The 24,803-nt window shown below is 41.9% G+C and overlaps 1 protein-coding gene across 3 annotated transcripts in view; it reads left to right on the top strand.

The window, feature by feature from the left end:
- The window catches only part of SHISA6 (shisa family member 6), a 327,507-nt gene that overhangs the window by 121,830 nt on the left and 180,874 nt on the right, over positions 1-24,803 (top strand). For 2 of the 3 annotated variants that reach the window (XM_050765002.1, XM_050765001.1), the window contains exon 3: positions 23,666-23,761. The exons of the other annotated variant lie outside the window; for it this stretch is intronic. In XM_050765002.1, coding sequence (XP_050620959.1) covers positions 23,666-23,761 — 96 coding nt within the window. The remainder of the gene's footprint in view (positions 1-23,665; positions 23,762-24,803) is intronic. 3 annotated transcript variants of the gene reach the window in all.

Here is a 24,803-nt window from a genome sequence, read left to right as displayed (position 1 = left end):
ATTTTTGAAACACAGACTTCTAAAAAGTTTTGTGAAATCTGACCTATGTGTCCTCTCTTTTGTTGCTTGCTTCCTTGCTGTCATGTTTAAGCGTGTCTTGCTCACCCACGATTAGAGAAAGCACTTTTTAAGATTGTCTTCTATCATCTCATTTTTTCTTATTAAATTTTAGGCTATAACTGAACCAGGTTTTCTTAAATAGCGTATGCTTTACTCAGAATATATTTGTTTGCAAGTAATGCAAACCCACTCAAAATACTGCAAACAAAAGAAAGCTTCTTCAACAATACATCTCATGGCTGCAGAGGCAGCTGTGCCTTCCATACACCATTGGGCGAGCTCTCTCTGCCTCTGGCCTCTCTCTCCGCATCAACTCTCTTCTCTCTGGACCAGGTTTCTTGGCTTGCACACAATTTGGGAGTTCACAGAACTCTGGATTGCATGCGACTTTGAAGTGTCTTCACTTCAGGGACTGCAGCTTCACTTCAGGGACTTCACTTCACTACAGGGACTGCAGCTCTATCTCTACATGATTTTACATGGTGCAAATACTCTGACAAGAATATTTGAAACTCTTAGTTTATAATCTGGAGAGGGAGAGAAAGAAAAAAACTGGTTCGACATTTCTCGTGAATTGGTTTTCTTTGTGTCTGCTGTTTGTTTTGGCCCCAAACAGTTCTCACCCGGAAATGGGAGAGGGTCATGTGATATAAGCAACAACACCAAAAACAAACAAGGATCTCTAGGCCTACAGAAATAGGAACGCTTTTACACTGTTGATGGGAGTGTAAATTAGTTCAACCATTGTGGAAGATAGTGTGATGATTCCTCAAGATCTAGAACCAAAAATACCATTTGACCCACCGATCCCATTACTGGGTATATACCCAAAGGATTATAAATCATTCTACTATAAAGACACATGCACACATATATTTATTGCAGCACAATTTACAATAGAAAAGACTTGGAACCAACTCAAATGCCCATCAATGATAGACTGGGTCAAGAAAATGTAGCACATATACACTGTGGAATACTATGCAGCCATAAAAAAGAATGAGTTCATGTCCTTTGCAGGGACATGAATGAAGCTGGAAACCATCATTCTCAGCAAACTAACACAGGAACAGAAAACCAAACACCACATGTTCTCACTCATAAGTGGGAGTTGAACAATGAGAACACATGGGCCGGGCGTGGTGGTTCATGCCTGTAATCCCAGCACTTTGGGAGACTGAGGTGGGTGGATCACGAGGTCAGACGTTGAAGACAAGCCTGGCTAAGATCGCGAAACCCTGTCTCTACTACGAAAATACAAAAATTAGCTAGGTATGGTGGCGGGTGCCTGTAATCCCAGCTACTCGGAAGGCTGAGGCAGGAGAATTTCTTGAACCTGGGAAGTTGAGGTTGCAGTGAGCCAAGACTGCACCACCACACTGCAGCCTGGGTGACAGAGCAAGACTCTGTCTCAGAAACAAAACAAAACACAACAAAAAAATAGAGAACACATGGACACAGGGAGGGGAACGTCACACACCGGGGCCTGTCCGGGGATGGGAGTCAAAGGGAGGGAGAGCATTAGGACAAATACCTTATGCATGTGGGGCTTAAAACCTAGATGACAGGTTGATAGGTGCAGCAAACCACCATGGCACATGTATACCTGTATAACAAATCTTCACTTTCTGCACATGTATCCCAGAACTTAAAGTAAAAAAAAAAAAAGAAAAGAAAAGGAAAAAGAATCTCCAGGCCCACACCTTTCCCAGGAAGTTAGCGTGGAGCTTCCAAAAGACAATCCAGACATGTTAGAGTGGGCAGGCACCTTAACATGTCTGTGAAATAAACTGTTGAGGTCACTCTTATTTTTCTCAAACAGAACACCAGTACTCCTTTTTCTCTTTCTTTTTCCCACTGATTGGAATGCCATCTTTATCATATTCTCCTTCCTTAAGTTTACTAGGATCTTCGTCCTGTTTTTGTTTTTTGTGTGTTCCATTTATCTATTCTTATGTCAGTGCTATACTGGTTTAATTATCATAGCCTTATGTCATGTGTAGTACAAGTTCTCCTTCATTATATCTTTTTTCAAAATGTCTTGTCTCTTCCCTACATTAGTTTTTTTTTTTCCAGATAGATTTTAGATTCAATTTTTCTGCTTTTTAGTTCATAGATACATTGTTTTCATTAGAATTGTTTTAGAACTGCTAATAAATTAGTTTGAGGAGAATTTACACTCTCACAATATCTAATCTGTGTACTATTGCCATGTATTTTTAAATAAAAATAAATTTAATTACATTTAATAATTTAGAAAATTTTTAGGGTATCATGGAACCTAGGAACTTGATCTACTTTGTGACCAAAGGAAATATAAAGTTAATCTCACCCAGCTCCCTACTGGCGAATGAATATTGTCTCTAATGCGTGTCCGTGGACTTCAACTCCAAGAGAGTGAAAAGCCGAGGTAATTAAGTGGATAACTTAGGGGGAGGCACTGACTTGGAGGCAAAAGCAGTTTTAGATGTTTTGCTTACCCAGTTGATGGGGCCTTGTGGCTGGTTAACAACCATTCAGCACTTCCCTATGTGTAGATAAAACATGAACGTTCCAGGGCTCAGAGCTTCAATTAATTAGAATGTGAATACGGGTATTTGTTAATTAATTCAATGAACAATTAATGAGCACCCACCATGTGCCAGGCACTGTGCTCACTGCAGGGTGGCAGTAAAGGTGGGACTTGGTCCTCGCTGTGCAGTAAGTAGTATTACATATGCTCACCAATAATAACAACAGAGGCAGAATTCTATCAGTACCATAAAGCACTGTACTGTGGATACTCAGAGATGGGGTCAGCTCACAGCCATCCAGATTCAGGGGACCATTTTTCCTCTCTGTTTCGTGGAGGAAACCCACTACATAGCCATTTGATCACTGAGGGGTTTTCCAGGCCCAGGATCAGGTGCTTTTTGACATATTATTCTTTTTACTTTCTCATCGTTAAACATGATGCACTTTCTCGTCATTAAGATCTCCATTCCTGGGTTCATATTCCTGGGCCTAGTTTCTCTTTTAAAGACAGAGTCTCAGTCTCACTCTGTCACCCAGGCCAGAATACAGAGGCATGATCATAGCTTACAGCAGTCTCAAATTCCTGAGCTCAAGCAATCCTCCTGCCCAAGCCTCCTGAGTAGCTGGACTACAGGCACGTATCACAACACTCAGCTAATTTCTTTTTTTAAGTTGTGTAGAGACGGTCTCGCTATGTTGTCCGAGCAGGTCTCAAACTCCTGGCCTCAAGTGATCTTCCCGCCTCAACCTCCCAAAGCATTGAGATTAACAGGTCTGAGTCACTGTGCCTGGCCAGGCCAGTTCTTTTGAACATAATCTCTGTCGACCTGCTTTCAGATGCTTCCACCAATTTCACTTTCTTGAAATATGATACATCTTGATTTCTAATGGCAGCCTGATGCTCCCGAAAGACCACAGCCTTTGGAGTAAAACTAAGCTTTGCTGAAATCCTTGCTGCTTTTATTACTGGTGGTGTGGTTTTGGACCAAATTTCTAAAATGAGGAAGATTTAATTTTCTTATGTGCCATATGAGGGTAATTAATGCATCTTATGTGAGGTTGTTTTAAATGTCCAATTAAATGAGATTTTCTGTAAAACTTGCAGTCTAGCGCCATATCCAAAGTGGTGACCATTTTATTAATATTTGCCCTTCCTTTGGATCGGAGGTCTCCTAAACCCAGAGATTTATCACACGTCTTCTGGAGTTAGCCTGACTTTCTTTACCTTTCTGTGAAACCAATTCTTTTTACTTAAATTGCTCTGTTAGAAGGAGTTCTGAGCCTTAAACTCCTTGTCAACTGTTGCACTGAGTTTATTAGTGGAATAAATGTCTTCAGACCCACTGCTGAGATGAATACCCTCTACCTCCTAGCATGTCCAGTCTACTTTCTGGTGGAGTCTCTTTCCCTCATTCCTCATCCTTGTGAGCCGGCTCAGAAACTACAGCTTTATTAGAAGCAGAGCTAATGCCTCTCTGCTCTGAACTCTTTCCACTCAACTTTCTTCACCAGGAATCCCTTCTCCATTCCTTCCTGGCCAGCTCCAGGGTGCATTTCTTTTTTCTTTTTTTTTTTTTTCCTAAGAAAGCCTGCTGGCCTATTTATTCTTATGGGGTCAACTTTCCCGGTGTCACATTCTCAATCTCTGGGAATAGTCTTGCTTGCAGAACAATGGCAAAGACTATCTTTTTGAGCAGTGTTGTGGAAAGGAAAGAACATTAACCAGACTTGGAGGTAGGAAGTAGGTGGGATTAGACTAGTCTTGCCTTTTATAAGCACTGTCTGTTTCATAAGGCACTTCCCTTTTCTAGATTTGTTGTCTCAGTTTTCTACTGAAAGAGTAAATATTGGTGGTTTCTAATTTTCCTTTAAGTTCTAGTGGTCTCTGGATTATAAATGTAATTGAGTGTAAGCATTTAAAGAAATAAGAATAGTTGCTTTCCTCTTCTTTATAGTTGGGGTACAAGTAAGAGTTTAATGCAAGGATTTAAAGGATGGATTTTTAAGATTGAAGTACTGAGGTAGGAGGTGGGACTCGACTTCAGACCAGCTTGAAGACTGGCTGAAACAGGGAAGAGGCACTGAAAGCACTTCTCCATAAGACATGCCCACCAGTGCCATGACAGTTTGCTATTGCCATGACAACACCCAGAAGTTACTGCCCCTGTCCATGGCAATGACCTGGAAGTTACCTTCCCTTTTCTAGAAATTTCTGAATAGCTTGCCCCTTAATTTGCATGTAATTAAAAGTGGATATAAATCTGACTGCAGAACTGCCCCTGAGGTGCTACTCTCAGTGCACTGCTCAAGGAGTAGCCCCACTCTGCAGGAGCAGTCACAGAGCTGTAGCACTGCCACCTCAATAAAGCTGTTTCCTTCTACCATCAGCTTGCTCTTGAATTCTTTCCTGAGCAATGCTAAGAACCTTCCCAGGCTAAGCCCCAATTTGGTGACTCACCTGCCCTGCAACAGGTAAACCTAAATACTAAAATATATGAAGTGTATTAATTGTATGTATATAATTTAATGGATTTTTCCTATGTATTCAACTATCCATCTCCCCCTTATCCAGCACCTAGAAAAAAATACAGAACATTTCCATCACCACATAAGTTTCCTTCATGTTCCTCCCCAGTCTAAATTTAACCCCTAGAGGAAACTACTATTCTGACTTTTCAGTATCAAATAGCTTGGCCTAATTTTTGTTTGCTTGTTTTTTGAGCTTCTTTCAAAAGAACTTGGTCTTGGCCTTCCTACAAATGAAACCATATGACATGCGTTTTTTTGTGTGTGTGTTTGGCTTTCACTTAACAGTGTATTGGTGACAGTCATCCATATTGTTACATCTGTCACCAGTTCACACTTTTTGAAGTATTTCACATAATTTTTCACATAAGTATTTATGTGGTATGTTGTAAATATGCCACAGTATATTTATTCAGTCACCATTTGATGGGCATTCTGGCTATTTTCAATTCTTTTACTATTTTAAATAAAACTGCAATAAATATTCTTGCACATGTCTGTTGGCAGACATATATTCATTTCTCCTGGGTAAATTTTTAGGTTTGGAATTGCTGGAATATAGAACTGAAATATTTCATCTTCAGAACAAACTACAGACAAGCTTTTCAAAGTGGTTTATCATTGTGCATTCCCACCAGCAGTGTGTGAGAGTTCCAGTTGCTCCACATCCTCACCAACATTTGGTATTGCCAGTCTTTTCAATTTTAGCCATACTGGTGAGTGTAAGGTGGTATTACATTACGGTTAAAAGTGTGGACTTTCTTAAAGCCGTGAAAAGTCTGTATGTGAGTCTTAGGTTTTCTATTCATGAGATAAGTGAAAGGGAACAAGAATCCTAAACACTCTGAGACTCAAGTTTCTTCACCTGTAATATAAAGGATATTCTTGCACACCTCAAGAAGTTTTCTGAAGATTAAATGAGGTAGTGATTACAAAGCACAGGCTCTGGCTCATAAATTGTCTTAGTATTAAATAGTAACTATTATAGCTACTGTTATTATCATTATTATTACTGCAATTGATATTATTCAGGTAAAGAAATTCCTTATTCTGTTAAGGTTGTACTACATATAAGCACATTATTGGTTGAAATTATTATTATTATTATTATTATTATTATTACTTGAGACAGAGTCTCACTCTGTTGCCTAGGCTGGAGTGCAGTGGCACAATCTTGGCTCACTGCAACCTCTGCCTCCCAGGTTCACGTGATTCTCTTGCCTCAGCTTCCCAAGTAACTGAGATCACAGGCACCCACCACCACGTCCAGCTAATTTTTTTATTTTTAGTAGAGATGGGGTTTTACCATGTTGTTCAGGCTGGTCTCAAACTCCTGACCTCAAGTGACTCACTTGCCTCGGTCTCCCAAAATGCTAGGATTACAGGCGTGAACCACTGCGCGCAGCCAAATTAGTTTTAAAGTTGTATTTTTATGTTATAAAGTTTTCTTAGGCAGTTGACAGGAATTTAATAATATCAAGAGAAGAAGTTCATTTAGTCCATTAATCCATTGGCAACTATCAATAGGTATATCCTATGTGCCCAGCACTGCTGTAGGTACAGGGTATCCCTCTTGTGGAAGGTATGAGAAGGGAGATGGACAATAAACAATAACCAAGTAGGTGAACAAAATAGTTTTGTAGGATGATACATGCCCTTGATGAAAATACAATAATGTGATAGAGAATGTTGGGGAGCCTACAGTAGATGGGGTGATTAGAGAAGCTCTCTCTCAGGAGGCAAGCCTTGCAATAAAAATCTAAACGATTAAGAAGAATCTAGGTTTGCAAACATCTGAGGACAGAGAGTTCCAGAAAGAGGGAACTGTAAGTGCAAAGGATGTAAGACAGACATAAGCTGGGAATGCTAGAAAAACAGAAGGAATTTGCTATGGCTGTAGGGAGCCAAAGGAAAAGTGGTGTGAGGGAGGGAAGCTGGCAGGGCCATGGTGTGTAATGTCCTGTAGATTATTTTACATTTGTATATGTGTATATTTTTGAGATGAGATCTCATTCTGTCACCCAGGGTAGAGTGCAGTGGCAGGATCTTGGCTCATTGCAACCTCCACCTCCCAGGCTCAAGTGATCCTCCCACCTAAGCCTCCCGAGTAGCTGGGACTACAGACACACACCACCATGCCCAGCTAATTTTTTGTATTTTTTGTAGAGATGGGGCTTCGCCTTGTTGCCCAGGCTGGTTTCAAGCTCCTGAGTTCAAGTGAGCCGCCTGCCTTGTCCTCAGAAAGTGCTGGAATTACAGGCATGAGCCACTGTGCCCAGCCTACATTTGTATGTTAAGTGTAATATGAAGCCCTGGAAGATTTTAAGGAGAGGCATAGAATGAGCAGATGTCTATTTTTAGGAGAAGACTTTTCTGTGTGTTATGCAGAGAATCTAGAGTGTCGACGGAAGTGGGTAAGGAGTGGAAGCAGGAAGCTTGGTCCTCCTGCTGCAGCAGGCCAGATGAGGGATGGTGGCAGCATTCCTGGGAGGTGGCAGGACAGATGGAGAAGAGTGGGTGGATGTGAAATGAAGCTTGCAAATCGTCCTGATGGGCCTTGCTGATGATAGGGAGGATAAGATGAAGAGAGGAGTAAAGGCTCTAGAACTGGGGAAGCAATGACAAGAAAGACTAGAGGAGAAATGGTGTATGTGGAGGGTTACAGGAATGAAGTTTTCTTTTGGCCATTGTCATGGGTTAAATTGTACCCCCATAAAAGATATGTTGAAGTCGTAATTGCTGAACCTTACTTGAGATCAGGATTTTGGCAGATGTAATCAAGTTAAGATGAGGTCATACTGAATCAGGGTGGACTTTAATCCATATAATAAGGATTTATGTGATAAGAGAAACCGAATGGAGAGATGAATAGACAGACCTACAGGATGGACAAGAAGGAACTGAGGACAAACTGTGAGGCAAATAAATTTACTATCAGCAACTCTTTTGACATTTCATAGAGAAAGATAGTGGAGAAATGGGACAGTGACTGAGCTGGGGGAATGGGGTGAAGAGAGAATGGAACATGTAAAGTTATGAGTTGAGAAGTTTCGGTATGAATGAGCCCATTGAGGGAGAGAAACTGATGACTGAGGAGGAGAGGGAGAATTTCAAGAACTAAGTGCTTGAGAAGATGAAAAGGTATAGGCCATGATAGGAACAAGGACATTGTACTCACTTTCATAGCAGGGAGGACAGAGAAAAGGGATGGTTGTAAATTCCCTGTGAACAACAGAGTTCCTTTCTGATGAGGCAAGGTCATGAGTTGAAGGGCACAGAGAACAGGGGACACTGGAGGTTTCAGGAACAGGAGAAACTAGAAGAGACATTTGGGAATTGGAAGAACCAACATTCCAGGGAAGGAAAGCACGATTCCCAAGAGGTGAGAGAGGAATCTTTGAAACTTGTGGTTCTGAATTCTCAGAGATCCTGGGCAGTCACGACGATATTGCTGAACACACCCCAGGCGCTGTTCTAAGCCCTTTACATTTAAAGTCCCACTGCTACTAGATGTAGCTGGTGGGCTCTCACCCCCAGTGGTTTTGCTGAGTGAGCGCAGTGGAATGAGATGGAGGCTGAGGGTGCTGAGGATGGACCATGCCAACACAACTGGATAAGGAGGCAAGGAAGGTTTAGGGTGTAACAGTCTGCAAATGAAATCACCTTCCTACTGGGCATTACAGTCTGAAAAATAGTTTAGCCCATCAAAATTTCTCCCTCTCTAATTGTTTATTTTGCTCTGGGTTGGAAAGAAGTATGGTCCCTTGAGCAGATGCTGGCCAAGCAGCTCCCCCACCTAGAGTGCTTATAGTCCCATCATACTCCCAAAATTGAATTAATCTAACCCCAAGTCACTCACATGGCCCACTTTTCCAAAGAATCAAAGGCAATAGATGACAAAATGCCACAAGATGCTCTATACCTGTGACTACATTTGGACAATACAGTACAAGACTCAGTGTGTCCAAGCAAAATTCTGTCTCAGAGCCAAGGACATGGTCCAACCCACACAAACATGAAACTTCCCAGGATGGCAGGAGCAAGTACAGGGATCACAGAATCACAGAGGAACCAGTGCAGGCAGGTGTGAGATGGAGTGCTTCCTTTCTGAGCTGAGATGAGCTGGGTTTCAGTGTTTTCTCCTACTACATCTTAGTGGGTCTGTTTTTTCCAAAGCACATTCATGAGAATGTCAGTGAGTGCCCTAAACCATGACATTAACCAGCATGAGCATTGTCACTCTCCCAGAAGTATGGCGGTAGAGAAGAGTCCTTCCTGGAGCTTTGAATAATTCTGGACTTAAGACTCTTCCTTGGCCGGGCGCGGTGGCTTAAGCCTGTAATCCCAGCACTTTGGGAGGCCGAGACAGGCGGATCACGAGGTCAGGAGATTGAGACCATCCTGGCTAACACGGTGAAACCCCCTCTCTACTAAAAACTACAAAAAACTAGCTGGGCGAGGTGGCGGGTGCCTGTAGTCCCAGCTACTCGGGAGGCTGAGGCAGGAGAATGGCGTGAACCTGGGAGGCGGAGCTTGCAGTGAGCTGAGATCCGGCCACTGTGCTCCAGCCTGGGCGACAGAGCAAGACTCCGTCTCAAGAAAAAAAAAAAAAAAAGACTCTTCCTTGACTTTCTCCCTGGAGTATTTTGAAATATTCAGTATACTTGAGGAGGTTTGCTCTTCTAGTAGTAATACTCGTAGTACTAGTAATGATAGTAACCATTTATCAAATAACTGTAAGGGGCACTGTGCTTTATATGAATTATTTTGTTTGTTTGTTTTTTGTTTGTTTGGTTTGTTTGTTTATTTATTTATTTAAGACAGAGTCTTGCTCTGTCACCCAGGCTGGAGTGCAGTGGCACAATCTCGGCTCACAGCAACCTCTGCCTCCCAGGGTCAAGGATTCTCCCGCCTCAGCCTCCTGAGTAGCTGGGATTACAGGCACGCACCACCACGCCCAGCTGATTTTTGTATTTTTAGTAGAGACAGGGTTTCACCATGTTGGTCAGGCTGGTCTCTAACTCCTGACTTCGTGATCCATCCACCTCAGCCTCCCAAAGTGCTGGGATTACAGGTGTGGGCCACCACACCCTACCGAATTATTGTATTTAATTTAATCTTCATCCCTTCCTCATGAGCGAGGCACCATTCTCATTTTGCAGATGAGGATGACTTAGAAAGCATGAATGGTTCATCCAGAGCCACACAGCTAGTCCCAGAACCAAATAGACTTATTGGAAGTCTATGCTCTTATCGCCTATATGTTACTGTGATATGCCTGGGGCCATTTGTCATTTCAGACTTAGGGTTTTTTTTTGGAAGTATGGTGGAATGAAAAGAACTCCCAGCATAGAAAGACAGGGAATTTAAAGTCCATCCTAGACCACAGCTTAGTCACTGGGTGTAATTATTTAACCTCTCTGAGACTTAACTCTTTTGGCAAATAGAGAATGCCCATATTTTCTTCACACGTTTTCCTCTAGATGCTAAAAGATATTCGTCACCAATGTCTCAGTCCAAAGGCACATGATAAAATTATATAAGATGGTGGCAGTTTCTCAGGATCATTGAGTTAAAACTCATTCATTTGGATTCACTCATAGGAAGCTCAGTGTTTTTGCAGAATATGAGAAGTCAAGAAACAGAGAGGAAAGCAGGTCTCAGTTGCCCCATGGGCTGACACACTGTACATCTGCAGGTTGACAAGAGGAACCTGACAATTCCTTCATTTCTTGATAAAGCCATGAGGTCTAACCTGTATTCTCATAAGACGCTGGGTGCAAAGAAAGAGTTGTTGCACCCGGCAGAGCGCCACATCGTTTGCCTCTTCTACCCGGCTCTTTTCAGGCTTCATCTTGGCCAGGGTCCTGCTTATGACAATGCAACAGCTCTGGGATGCTGACCAGTCAGAGACAAGAATTTGGTTAAGCTCTGGACATCTTTCCAAGGAATTTAGAGTCCATCCTAGATCACAGCTTAGTCACTTTGTGTAATTATTTAACCTCTCTGAGACTTAACTCTTTTGGCAAATAGAGAATGCCAGCATATCTGAGGAGAAAATAAATGGCGTGCTGGGATCCCCTGAAATAGAACTCAGCCTTTTGCGTTGTTTTCTCCCACACAGAGCACACTGTGGGCTGCTAGGCCCATCGGGAAATCAAAAACACTGACTTCAGTCCCCACTTAACAGTCAACACTTCCAAGACCTTGGACTGTTGGCTATCCCTCCCTGGCTCCAGTTTCCTCATCAGCAAATAGAGGGGCGAGAAAAGGTGACCTTGAAGACTGCTTCTGTTGTGACATTCTCTGACTTTATCTCGATGGCAGGTCCCTAAAACCTCTGAAGATCATGACCACCAAGCACTCCTCTCCCTCATCCCTGTGGTAAATAGTTAGGATACATGAGAGGTATGGTTTTCAAACACTGTATTTTTAAGGCATGTAACTTTTTTAAGGTAAAAATATCTTACCTGAAAGCCTATATAATATACAGGAGACCCCATAGTGGAGCTCCTCCATTGCAGTGGGTGAGTTGACCTGCAGTTTGCCCTTGACCCTCCCCTTCTTTGCTCTTGGCCTCAGCTGGAGATGTCCATGGATCACATATTTATGTTTTTGTTCGTTTCTTTGAGTTTCAAAACAAAGCACCAGTTTAAAAACAAAATCCAAACCAACAAAACGATGATTTGGGGGACATTTATTTGAATTGAAAGAGGTTTGCCTATGAACTGCTTTCGGGAGGATTCACCCACTCACTGGATGGCTATCAAGCTGCATTCTAGGTTCTTAGTCCCCACCCCATCTTGCCTGTGCTCCTCATGTTTCCATATCCAATGAGACCTTCTGCTTTCTCTTAGGGCAGATGATAGGATGAAAGCACCATCTTGGAAGTCAAGAGTGTGGGTTTCTGTTTCTGAGACTATCTTCCTTTATGACCTGAGAATGCCACTACTCACCCTCTTTGGGTTTATACTTCTTTAGTCCAGTGAGAGTGTTGGGCAAGGTGGTCCCTGAATGGCTCTGACAAGCTGGGATGGTTTATCCTGAGCCTTCCCATCTGTGGACACCTTGCGTTCACCAGGTGGGCTAGGCACTTGGCGATGGTCCGCTTTGTTCCCCCAGCAGCCGTGTAAGCAGAGGGAAGACAATCAGAGAGGAGATCTTTGGGGTGCCCAGAGTATTTGGGGTACCCAGAGTATTTGCCAACAGCTTTCCTAACTCTGCACAGACTCTGGAGGACACAGTCTTCATGAGCTTGTGTGAGCAAGCACGAGAACTGTCACATGAAATAACACATCCCCAGTTGCTGCTCTCTGGAGATTTTTGCACTAGTTATTGTCAGTGCAATCTCCAGTTAGACCTGGCCTGCCCCAGTTTACCTCAGTAAGAGTGAGCTCAGAAGCTGCTTTATTAGTTCAGCAAAAAGTTACTGCAGAGAGGAACACAGGTCTCCTGGCTCCCAGCCCCCTTCTCATTGTATAATCAGGGTTGTGTGTTCTTGGGAACTGGAAGGAGCCCTCAGGCCAGAGAGCAAACCCTGGGTTCTCTCCAGCTCCCTTTTCCCTTGACTGTTTCTGGCCTGAGGTCAGCTTGAGGCACATGCAGGGTAAGAGGACCCCAGGGAGGTACATGGGAAAGAGGAAAACTGTAGTCTTCATGCAAAGAGCAGCTCCCATTTATTGAGGGCTTATTTCTGCAGAGTATTAGAAGAAGCACTTTATACACAGAATCTCAATTAATCCTCACCGCCCTCCTGCGAGGTTAGATATTAGTATCTGTGTTTGATAAATGCCTTGTCATTTACACATGGAAAAGTGGCCCCTCTCGCTTCCTGGTCCTTGTACTTCTTTTTATAAAATAATGTTGTTAGGTTTTTTGTTGTTGTTGTTTTCAAATTAAAAAGTAGGAAGAGAAAAACAACAAAAAAAATGGTGCATGAGCTCACTTTATAATCCCAGATAAACTCTAAATATTACAAAAATTAAAATAACACGTGCTTAGAATATTCAAGCATTAAAGAAAATAATACAAATCAAAGGCAAATGCCTCCCTCTCATCAGCCTCATCCTTCTCCTCAAAGGAAAGAAAGTTTTAATAGATTGTGTTCATGATTATTTCCGGAAAAAAATTATTGTTTGTGTAAATCATCGGACCTGGAATGGACCTACAGATATTTTCTTTGTATGTATTCTTTTTATTGTTATTTATATAAAGGAAGTCATACCTAAGCATTGCTCTGGGTCTTGCTTTTTATTGTTGTTTTTTCAACTTTCTATATCTTGGAAACCTTCTCCCGTCAGCACATACAGCTCTGCCTCCTTCTTTTTAGCAGCTGCGTAGTATTCCATCATGTGTGTTGAATTCCAGCTTATTAAGTCCCTCACTTGCAGAAACTATTTGCAGTCAATCCTGCACCGTCTAGCCTGGTCGAGATATTATGGAAAATTTTGAGGACATGTATGTAAGGTAAATTTCTAGCAGCAGGAAAATAGGTCAGAGGCATGCCCTTCAAATTGGCACTACTGATTTTTACTCCCACCAGCGGGAATGAGGTGCCTATTCTCCTGGCACTGGGTATCATCAAATTCTTTGGTTTTGCCAAACAGATTGGTTTTCTAAAAAGGTGTCTTATATTTTGCTTTGTGTTTTCTTTCTTTTTTTTTTTTTTAATGAACTAAAGTCTGTAGTTTATTCAGATTTCCTTAGCTTTTACCTAATATCCCTTTTCTGTTCCAAAATGATATTCAGGAATACAACATTACATTTAGTTGTCAAGTTTCCTTAAGCCTCTCTTGGCTGTGACTGCTTCTCAGGCTTTCCCTGACGACCTTGGCGGGTTTTTTTTTTTTTTTTAATTACTTTAAGTTCTAGGGTACATGTGCACAACGTGCAGGTTTGTTACATATGTATACATGTGCCATGTTGGTGTGCTGCACCCGTTAACTCATCATTTACATTAGGTATATCTCCTAATGCTATCCCTCCCCACTCCGCTCTCCCCACAATAGGCCCCGGTGTGTGATGTTCCGCTTCCTGTGACCAAGTGATCTCATTGTTCAATTCCCACCTGTGAGTGAGAACACGCGGTGTTTGGTTTTCTGTTCTTGCGATAGTTTGCTGAGAACGATGGTTTCCAGCTGCATCCATGTCCTTAGAAAGGACACAAATTCATCCTTTTTTATGGCTGCGTAGTATTCCATGGTGTATATGTGCCACATTTTCTTAATCCAGTCTGTCCCTGATGGACATCTGGCTTGATTCCAAGTCTTTGCTATTGTGAATAGTGCTGCAATAAACATACGTGTGCATGTGTCTTTACAGCAGCATGATTTATAATCCTTTGGGTATATACCCAGTAATGGGATGGCTGGGTCATATGGTACTTCTAGTTCTAGATCCTTGAGGAATCACCACACTGTTTTCCACAATAGTTGAACTAGTTTACAGTTCCACCAATGGCGTAAAAGTGTTCCTGTTTCTCCATACCCTCTCCAGCACCTATTGTTTCCTGATTTTTTAATGATTCCCATTCTAACTGGTGTGAGATTGTATCTCATTGTGGTTTTGATTTGCATTTCTTAATTGGGAGTTAAGGTTAATCATATTTTTATATATCCATTAGCCTTTTAAAACATTTTCTTTCTGTGTGTAGTGGGGTACTACCTATTGGGTTTTTTTTTCTTTTTTTAAGTTTTGGTGTATTTTTTACTGTATTTTTTCTAGTTATTATTTGTTTGTTTGTACCTGTGTGTCTTTTTATTATTGACATGATGGAGTTTTTTGTAAACAAAGGGAAAATGACTTTATCTCGTGTATTGAAAATATGTCCCTGGGGTATAGTGTGTGTTTTATCTTTTATCTGTGGTATATTTTTCCGTAGAGAGTTTCAGCCGTGCACGGTTATACAGAAGTACCATTCAAGCTCCCTCTTGGCTTGTCAGAGGCCAGCTCTGTGCCTGTTCCATGGGCACGTAATGCATTTCAAGCAGGCTCTGAAGATGGAGAATTGCTCCCCCACCCCTCAAGCTACTTTCGGTTTTATTTCATGACTACAGTGTACTTTTATTACCCTGTTTGCACACCCGATTTTCTGGGGCCACTCCAGTATCATTTAACTTTATTTCTGTCAATAAAGATAACTCGTTAAATGCTTAAAAATGTGTAATCTAGTTTGCCAATCTTTTCTTAATGAATTTGGGATTTGTGTACTGCTTGAAGATTACAGATACATACATTCATGTTTTTAGAAATTCTAGAGTTTTATTTCTTTCGTGGTGGATTTTGTCATCAAGACTTCTTGTATTCTCCCCTCAGTGATGACTTGTGGGTATTTTGGTCCCTGAGTTCTTAAAACTGGACACTCTTTGTGGCCTTTATTCTTTTTTTTTTTTTAATTTTTATTATTTATTTATTTATAATTATTATTATTATATATATATTTTTTGAGATGGAGTCTCACTCTGTCACCCAGGCTGGAGTACAGTGGCACGATCTTGGCTCACTGCAAGCTCTGCCTCCCAGGTTCACGCCATTCTCCTGCCTCAGCCTCCCGAGTAGCTGGGACTACAGGTGCCCACCACCACGCCCGGATAATTTTTTGTAATTTTAGTAGAGATGGCGTTTCACCGTGTTAGCCAGGATGGTGTTGATCTCCTGACCTCGTGATCCACCCGCCTCGGCCTCCCAAAGTGCTGGGATTACAGGCGTGAGCCACTGCTCCCGGCCTGTGGCCTTTATTCTTAAAGGATAGTTTGGCAATGAATAAAACCCTCAGGTAACAGCCACTTAACCAAAAACCACCAATCAGTCTGTCCATCTGTCTGTCCATCTATCCATCCATCATTTATCTAGATTATAAACAAATAAAACAAAAAATTGTTTAATTGTCAATCTAGTCTCCAGCTACCCAGCATAAGAAAGGAAACAGAGAAGTACTTTTTATACTTTTTTTGTTACATTTTTCTTCTTACCTACAGAATTATCTGTTATATTAAAATCTCTATCATTTCAATGCATTTCTTTGTATCTGTATAATACTACATATGCACGCATCGTTAAACAATATAATGTGTTATGTTGCATATTTTAAAACTCTCTCTGTGTCATGTCATCCTGTTTTTTTTGTTTGCTTTGTGCATTCATCATTATGACTGAGATATCAGCTGATATTTAGAGCTCTGGTTCATTTAATTTCATTACATTTCATTTGTACTGCATAGGAGTACATTGTGTGAGTACACCGCTATTTATGACTTTTCTCTGGCTGGGAAGATAGATTCTTTTCCCTAATTTGTCTCTATTACAAACTGTATTGCAGTGAACATGCTGGTGCCTATCTCCTTATGCACGTGTGAGGTTTTATCTAGGGTGTATACCTAGAGGTAGAATGGCCAGTTTCCTGCTATATCCACATTGAACTTTATTAGCCATTGCCAAAGTTCTTTTCAAAGCAGTTGAACCGATTTATACCCCACCAGAAGGGTACATGAGTTCTTGTTTCTGCTTATTCATGTCGGTAGGCTCAGGCATTTTAATTTTTGCTAGTCTATTGAGTGTGAAATGATACTTCATTATGGTTTTAATTTGAATTTCCCTGATTACTTGTGAGATTGAACACTACTTTCTGTGGATTTGCCCTTTGGGTTTTCTCCCCTTTGAGTCGCCTATGCATTTCTTTTCCCTATTTTTTTTAATTGGGTTGTTTACTTTCTTATTAATGTGAAGTTATTTACATGCTCTAGAAAGTAATGTAAATATACATTTTTTGTCTTTGACTTGTAGTTTCATGATTGCTTTTGATGTATCACAGTTTAAATTTTTTTTGTTTTCTCTCTAGTTTTTGACTTTGAGTCTTGTTTAAAAATTCTTCCTCTGAGATCATTAACATATTCCCTCTGATTCTTATCTGACAATTTTTAATGTTTGATTTTTTTTGTATTTAAGTTCGTAGTCCTTGATTTGTGTGTGTGTTTTTGTGTATATTTGCATGTATGTTTATGTTTGTATATTTTTCCCCTATTTAGTGAAAAGTCTGGACTTTTTTCTGAAGAAAGTTTTTCTGTTCTCCCTTCTTTTCATTATTTTCAGTGAATTTTTTTTTTTTTTTTTTTTTTTTTTTTTTTTTTTGGAAATGGAGTCTTGCTCTGTCGCCCAGGCTGGAGTGCAGTGGCGCAATCTCGGCTCACTGCAAGCTCCACCTCCCGGGTTCACACCATTCTCCTGCCTCAGCCTCCCCAGTGGCTGGGACTACAGGAACCCGCCACCACGCCTGGCTAATTTTTTGTATTTTTAGTAGAGACAGGGTTTCACCATGTTAGCCAGGATGGCCTCGATCTCCTGACCTCGTGATCCACCTGCCACGGCCTCCCAAAGTGCTGGGACTGCAGGTGTGAGCCACCGCGCCTGGCCTATTTTCAGTGAATTTTTAGTTAGAGGAATGGAATCAAAACATCTTCATTCAAAAATAATAGTAAGCTCTTATCTTAAATAATACCACTAGTACTTAAATAGTACTAGCACTTAATACTAAATACTTAATGCTAGTACTTAAAAGCAGTAATAGTAGTACTTAATACTAATAGTACTGTTCTAAATGCTTTGTGTATTCATGTAATATATAACATATATCATTCATATTATATGTAACATATATAATATGAATTGTATATATTAACTCATTTAACCTTCTCAAAGACCCTATGAAATGGGCATCATCATTGTTTTCCTTTTGCTTTTGAGGACACAGACACACAGAGGTTTGAATCTTGTCAATCATTTCCAGATAGGGTGTCCCTCCACCAGTACACTGTTCCGCCTCTACAAAAATGAAAGGCTCAAAATTCTTAAAAATATTGCTGCACTTTCTGTAGGTTTTGTGTCGTATGATGCTGGCTTGAGTTTTCTCCTTTATTTTTTAAAATGGCATTTCACCAGGGTGTATCTAGATATCGGTCCCTTTTAATGCGTAGTCTGGTACTTGATTCTTTCTTTTGATGTAAAGACCAAAGTCTTCCATCTGTTCAGAAAAAAAGAAAAACTATTAACTTTTAATTATTGCTTCTGAACTCTCCCTTCTGTCTCTCCTCTGGGAGTGTTATTTTAAGTAGATATGACTCCTAAAGTTGTCCTCTGTGCCCTGTCTTTTCTCCCACAGTTTCTATCTCTTTGTCTTTCCCCTCTGAGTACCCAGTGCCTTTCTCTCATTGGATTCTGCTTTATCAGTTTCCTTCTGTATCCGTTCTCTAGTCCAGATCTGCAACCCCAGGCAAACTGTCCTGATCAGTTTGTTTCCCCCTCATGGCTGTTGGTCGAATCTCACATATGCAAAATTCTGTTAAGTCTTACAGAGATCGCCGTTTGGATATTATCTCATTTTTTCCCTCCTTTCCTTGCAGCAAATCTCTTTCACAGAGACACTTGCCCTCCGCTTGCTTTCTTATCAGAGTCAGCTGCATCACACACACCAGGAGCCCAGCCACGGTCCTCTCTTTAGCTTGAATCTGCATCCTGCCTGGGGACAGTTGTCCTTTGGTGCTGTCTCTAGGACTTCTGAAGTCTGCTGAGATTTGGGAAAGGCATGGAGTTCTGATGGGAGGTCGAGGCAGCCTGGGCAGTGACTGAGCTAAAATGAAATCTTTGTTGCTTTAGGGAGGGTTGTCAGTGGTGAAGGTGAGGGGGCAGTGGCAGAACTAGAGGTATAGACATCACCAGGATGCCGATTGGCACCATTCGGTTCAGCACGTGGTGGAAGGCATCCTCTGAAACCTGAAACCACCTTTGTCGCTGGCTGTGGACTGTGTGTCTGCCCGTCCTGTGAATGGAAGTGCTCATGCTTCACGGAACTTTGGCTTACTTCTGTTCGGAGCCCTGCTGGATATACGTGGTGGTTTCTCTTGAATTGCAGTTTGGTCACAGTTTGCCCTCTTTTGTCCTCTTACCCTGATAAGCAGCCGATGGGCAGAGACGGCCGAACACGGAAGGGGGAGGCTCTTTGTGTTACAGCTAACAAATCCTATGATACCTACTCGTATAATCATGAGTTCCTATCATCAACCCATTGACTTCATGCATCACCAAGGAAAAGAAGAGGCACTGACTCCCCTCTCTTCTGTTTGCCTGCCTGGGGTTTCACTTTTTTATTTCTTTTTTTTTTCTTGAGATGAAGTCTCACTCTGTCGAGTAGCTGGGACTACAGGCGCATACCACCACACTTGGCTCAGTTTTTGCGTTTTTAGTAAAGATGGGGTTTCACCATGTTAGCCAGGATGCTCTCAATCTACTGACCTCATGATCCACCTGCCTCGACTTCCCAAAGTGCTGGGATTACAGGTGTGAGCCACCGCAGCCGGCCCGGGGCTTCACTTTTAACCAGCCCTTCTTCCCTTCATGCTGCCTTTGTTCATACTAAACTTTGGAGGCTTCAGAGAATGCAAATCATTCTAGACCTTGACCCTGGGTCCGGCGGAAGACTGACCTGTCACTGGTCCAAACATAGTGGTTCATGAAGGGTTGTCCTTGGACCTAAGAGCATTATCAGCATCATCTGGGAACTTGTTAGGAATGGAAATTGTCAGGCCTCTTCTCTGACCTACTAAATCTGGGATTCTGGAGCCGGGACCCAGCGATCTATGCCATCCAGGAGAGGGTGGTGCACACGTAACTTTGAGAACCACAGCTCAAACGAAAGCTGAAGCTGTCATTGTGCTTTTTCTACCTCAGCCTCATGAGCAGCTTTCCCAAAAAGTGTCCCAAAGGATGGCTTTGAAACACATAAAGGCTCCGTAGACAGTTCAGTGATCACTGCCTTGTGAGAAGTCCCTAGACTTGGTTTTTATGTAGCTTTTCATTAAACTCAACATTTTCCAAACGGATTTGACCAAAGAATTCTTTCTTCCTTTCAGATGTTCTTGGTGCTGCCTCATTATGCCCCAGCATCTTTTTTTTTTTCCCCCGACTCGAAACCTCAGTACTTCTGAGCTTCAGCTTCTATGAACCTGTCACCGAGTGGAATTCTCCAGACCTAACATTTCTACTGTGCCTTGATCACTGTCCTAGAGAAGGGTCACAGGTGATTTGTTTAGGCCACAGTGGTGAGGTGGTCAGTATGAGAGTGTAGAAAGATGGTGGACTTTGAAGGCAGCTAGACCTGGTTGGGAACCAGAATCTTCCAACCACTTAGCTCCATGAACTTGGGAAAGTGACCATTTTTCACGAGGTTCTTGAGAGGAGTAAATGAAGCTAGGTGTGCACACTGGATTGAGCATGAGATTTGGAGTCAGAAGACTTGGATGCAAGGGCCTCTATTTTTCCATCAAGAAAACAGGAGAATAATAATAATAAACAACTTACCGCACAGCACTGACTACAATTTTAAGTAACGCGTGTAGGTGAAAGATCTTTGTAAACTACAAAATGCTGTATACAATGTTAGCTATTATTATGTCAAAAGAAAAAAAGCCATGTTTGCAGAGGCTCTGTTTCTCTGCCTGGTGCATAGTTGGTGATCCAGAAACTTCAGTTCCTTTCTAATGAGCATCACCCCTTGAGCCCCAGAGCAAGGCATAGCCCTGAGGGACCTTATTCCAGCTGACAGATAAGAGTGATTTGTAAGTGACACAGGCGTAGTTTTATGTTCCATCTTCCTCAGTATCGATTTGCTTATCAAAGATGTTATTTATAAGAAGCACAAAAATCAGTCCAAATTCTACAGGATTTATCACAGGTTCTGAATTAATGCGGGCCAAATTTATGAGGGTTCTGAGTCGTTTCTTCTTTTTCTTACTCTTCTGTTAGTGGGTAGGGTGGGGAGGAAGTGACGGAGTTACAAAAGGGTCCCAACTCTCCCCAGGGCTGGTAACAAACCCTTGCACACACCTTTGACCTCCCCCTTCTTCTCCGCCTGATGAAGACGTATTTCTCCAGATAGTGGAGTTCAGTTTCTGGAGCTGTCACATGGCCTAGGAGATGGGCAGAAGCCTTAGTTCAGTTCTAATAATTCTGTTCTTTTTTTTCTTTTTTCTGAGTCGAAGCCTCACTCTGTTGCCCAGGCTGGAGTACAGTGGCGCCATCACGGCTCACTGCAACCTCCGCCTCCTGGTTTCAAGCGGTTCTCCTGCCTTCAGCCTCCTAAGTAGCTGGGATTACAGATGCACGCCACCACACCTGGCTAATTTTTGTATTTTATTTTGGAATTTTTTGTATTTTTTTGTATTTTTGTAGAGAACGGGTTTCACCATGTTGGTCAGGCTGGTCTCGAACTCCTGACCCCGTAATCTGCCCGCCTCGGCCTCCCAAAGTGCTGGGGTTATAGGCATGAACCACCGCGCCCAGCCTAATAATTCTATTCTATAAAAGTAAGGGTTGTGGCCACAGTATTTTACAGCAAGAATGCTCCTCCTGGAAAGCTGTGTGCCCTGAAGAAGGAGGTAATTTATTCCAGAAGGGAGAGTGTGAGGGAAACAGTGGCAAAATTCTCCTGTTCCTGATGCGTGAAGACACCACTTCTCAGAATGTGGTTCCCAAAACAGTGGCATTCGCATCGCCAGGGGACTTTGATAGAGGGGCAGACTCTTGAGCCCTATCCTGGGTCTTCTGAATCAGAAACTCTGGGAGTGGGACCCGGCACCTGTTTGAAGCTCTCCTGGCTATGCGGATGCATGCTCAGGTTTGAGATCTCGGGTGAGAGGGAGGGAAGTGGAGCTAGACTCCACTCTTCGGAGGAAGAGAGCTGAAGCCCTGAATATAAATAGTGGGTAGAGCTGAGTGCCTAAGAGGTATTCATTGAAGCCACCTGAATAAACTGAGCTTAGGTTGCTCCTCCATTTACACTAAGGCAGTGGTTCTCATTTCTGGTGGCACATTAGAATCACTAGAGAGTGTTTTAAAAATATACCTGCCTAAGCCTGGACCCCAGCCAACTGAATCAGAATCTCTGGAGTTGAGTCTGAGGGTCTGCATTAAAAAATATATATATATATACTTTAAGTTTCAGGATACATGTGTAGAACATGCAGGTTTGTTACATAGGTATACATGTGCCATGGTGGTTGGCTGCACCTGTCAACCCATTGTCTGGGTTTTAAGCCCCATGTGCATTAGCTATTTGTCTTAATGTTCTCCTCCTCCTCGTCCCCCTACCCGATTCCAGCACGCATCCAGGTTTGCAATCTACTGATCCAGAGAGTGGCTTGTTAGGAAAATCGAGATTTGCATTGTCTTTGTATTTTTATAATTTTTTCCATTAGGCATTTATTTTACCTATTTATATGAGACAAATTACATATTCATATAGAAAAAAACACTTGGAAAATATAGAAAAGCTGAAAAGACAGAAGAAATAGCACTCGTGTTCCTACTATCCAAAGACATTTGTCTTTAATATGTTGGTGTGCTTTTTTTCTATCTGTGTGTGTGTGTGTGTGTGTGTGTGCGCGCGCGTGTGCGCATGCATGCACTGGTTTGAATTTTTACAGCACTGTGATTCTATTTAGTGAACCATTTCTGTCCATTTTTAAACTTCACATTATATCTGAAGTAGTTCTGTGCATTGTTATAGCTATACATACGATTTTTAATACACTTTTGTGGTAACATGAAAGAAATGGTTTTTCTCCATTTTCACATGTACATACTTTAGGAGGGCATTCAGGGAGGCCTTTCTTTCTTTACAATGCCTGTATTTCAAGCATACTGCAAAATCCTATTTTGAATGTCAGAAGTAGAACATTAACTTACGTCTCTTTGAATTTCTATCCACAATCCTAACCTGCCCTCCGTCTTTGCCTCCCCTCAAACCCACAGGTAGATATAGATATCTGCATTAGGTGGGCAGGGGATAATGTCTGCTGCAGAAAGTCAAGGAAGCGAAGCACATATATATTTTCTCAGTATTTTGTAACCACCATTCTATTTGTCAGCCTCAGCTGCTGTTGGATTTCTCTGAAGTCACAAGCTGTAGTCCCACAGGTTGTGGTGTGATTCATAAACATTAGGAAGAAAAAAACAAATGAATAATGGATGAAAGAGACAGAGGGAAGGTGAGATAAAGGAAAGAGCGTTGGGACAAATAGACTAAGGTTCTGGTGCACCTTGCGCTCAGCCAGAAATGCCAAAATCAAGTCATGTATCTCCTTTGCTCTCCTATACGTTCAGTGTAATGTAATGTTCCCAGGACTTTGTTCTTTGTTGCACAGTTTTATATACATATATGTATATATATACTTATATATATATTATATTATATGTTATAGATCAGATGTGAATTCTGTTGTAGGAATGTGTATCCCTGTCTTCCCCTGAGTATATATGTGTGTATATATACACTAATATATATACACATATATGTATATATAATTATATATGTATATGTATATATATTCAGTAATATATATAATTTTCATATATAATATATATTTTATATATATGTGTATATATATTCTTGACTGCCTCCACCTTCTGACTTAGCTGCTGGTATGCATGCCGTCACTGTTGAGTGAGGTGCAGCTGCACTTGTCTTCCATGTTGGTGTCGTGGATGCGCCAGGTAATTCTGCCCCATCTTCTTGCAGGGCATTATGGGAAGGATGCTTACCGAAGTGGAGGACCTGATCTCCATAACTTCATCTCATCTGGATTTGTCACATTAGGAAGAGGACACACCAAGGGTACAGTGGAAACCATTTTTTACTAAAATACAGAGGTGGCCTAGGGAACCCCCATCTGAAATGAGAAGATGGTGTGGAGGCCAGAGGCTTGTCTGGGACAGGAAAAAGCGGGGTGGTTCCATGGCAGCTTGTCCTGGTGACATGCGTGGCTTCTGACAGGAGTTACCAGGAGGTCACAGGTGTGACTTTAGAGGGCGATAGACTTCCAAGAGACACCCATCCCGCTCCACCCATGGCGGGGAGCAGGACACAGATGCTGGCGGCTCCCTGTGGGAGGGGACCACGGGAGTGTGGTGGAAAACACTGCCGGTAGATGTAGCAGCATTTGCAATGTGTGTGTTCGCCTCTTGGCTATTATTCCTTTTCCCTTTGAAAGCTGCATTTTATAAACCGATGTCAACGTTCTGTACTGTGGTATCTAAGCCGGTGTGCATGTGGAGAGTTTCAGCATCCTCAGTGTGTCTCCGTAAACACTGTGGGATGTGGACACAAAGGTAGAAGGTTATGCAAACCTTCAAGCCTCAAGATGAAAGCTAACCTAGAGTTTCTGCTGAGCTGCTTTACGACCTAGCTGACAGCTTGCAGAGCATCTGTGCGGGGGGCACGGACTCCTCCTCAATTCTGTCTTTTGTTTAAACAAGGTCCTACGAGTGTTGTGAGCATTCTGTCACATCAAGAGTCACTGGATCCCTAACTCCTTTGATTACCGTCCCAATACCTGTGTGCTGTTATAGATCAAATGTGAATTCTGTTGTAGGGATGGTGTATCCCTGTCTTCCCCTGAGATATGTGTCTTGTGTGAGTAAACAAGGAACTGTGCAATATTTTCTTACGTTCCATGCACCTACTTTTAAAATTCCTTATGTGATGTTTGTTCATCCTATAGAGAAAAAAAAATCTGTATCTGTGTATGTATTTTCTGTTGTGTCTATTTGTGTCTAAATAAAGTTTATTGAGGATACAGGTGGCATTTGTGGCTACTGAGAGTTGCAGAATCAAACTGGGACCAGCTATCTCCAGAGTGGGAAATGCACTTCACAGT

Source organism: Macaca thibetana, chromosome 16 (genome assembly GCF_024542745.1).
Source record: "Macaca thibetana thibetana isolate TM-01 chromosome 16, ASM2454274v1, whole genome shotgun sequence".
Classification (NCBI taxonomy): Eukaryota; Metazoa; Chordata; class Mammalia; order Primates; family Cercopithecidae; genus Macaca; species Macaca thibetana.
This window is presented reverse-complemented; position numbering and strand designations above follow the sequence as displayed.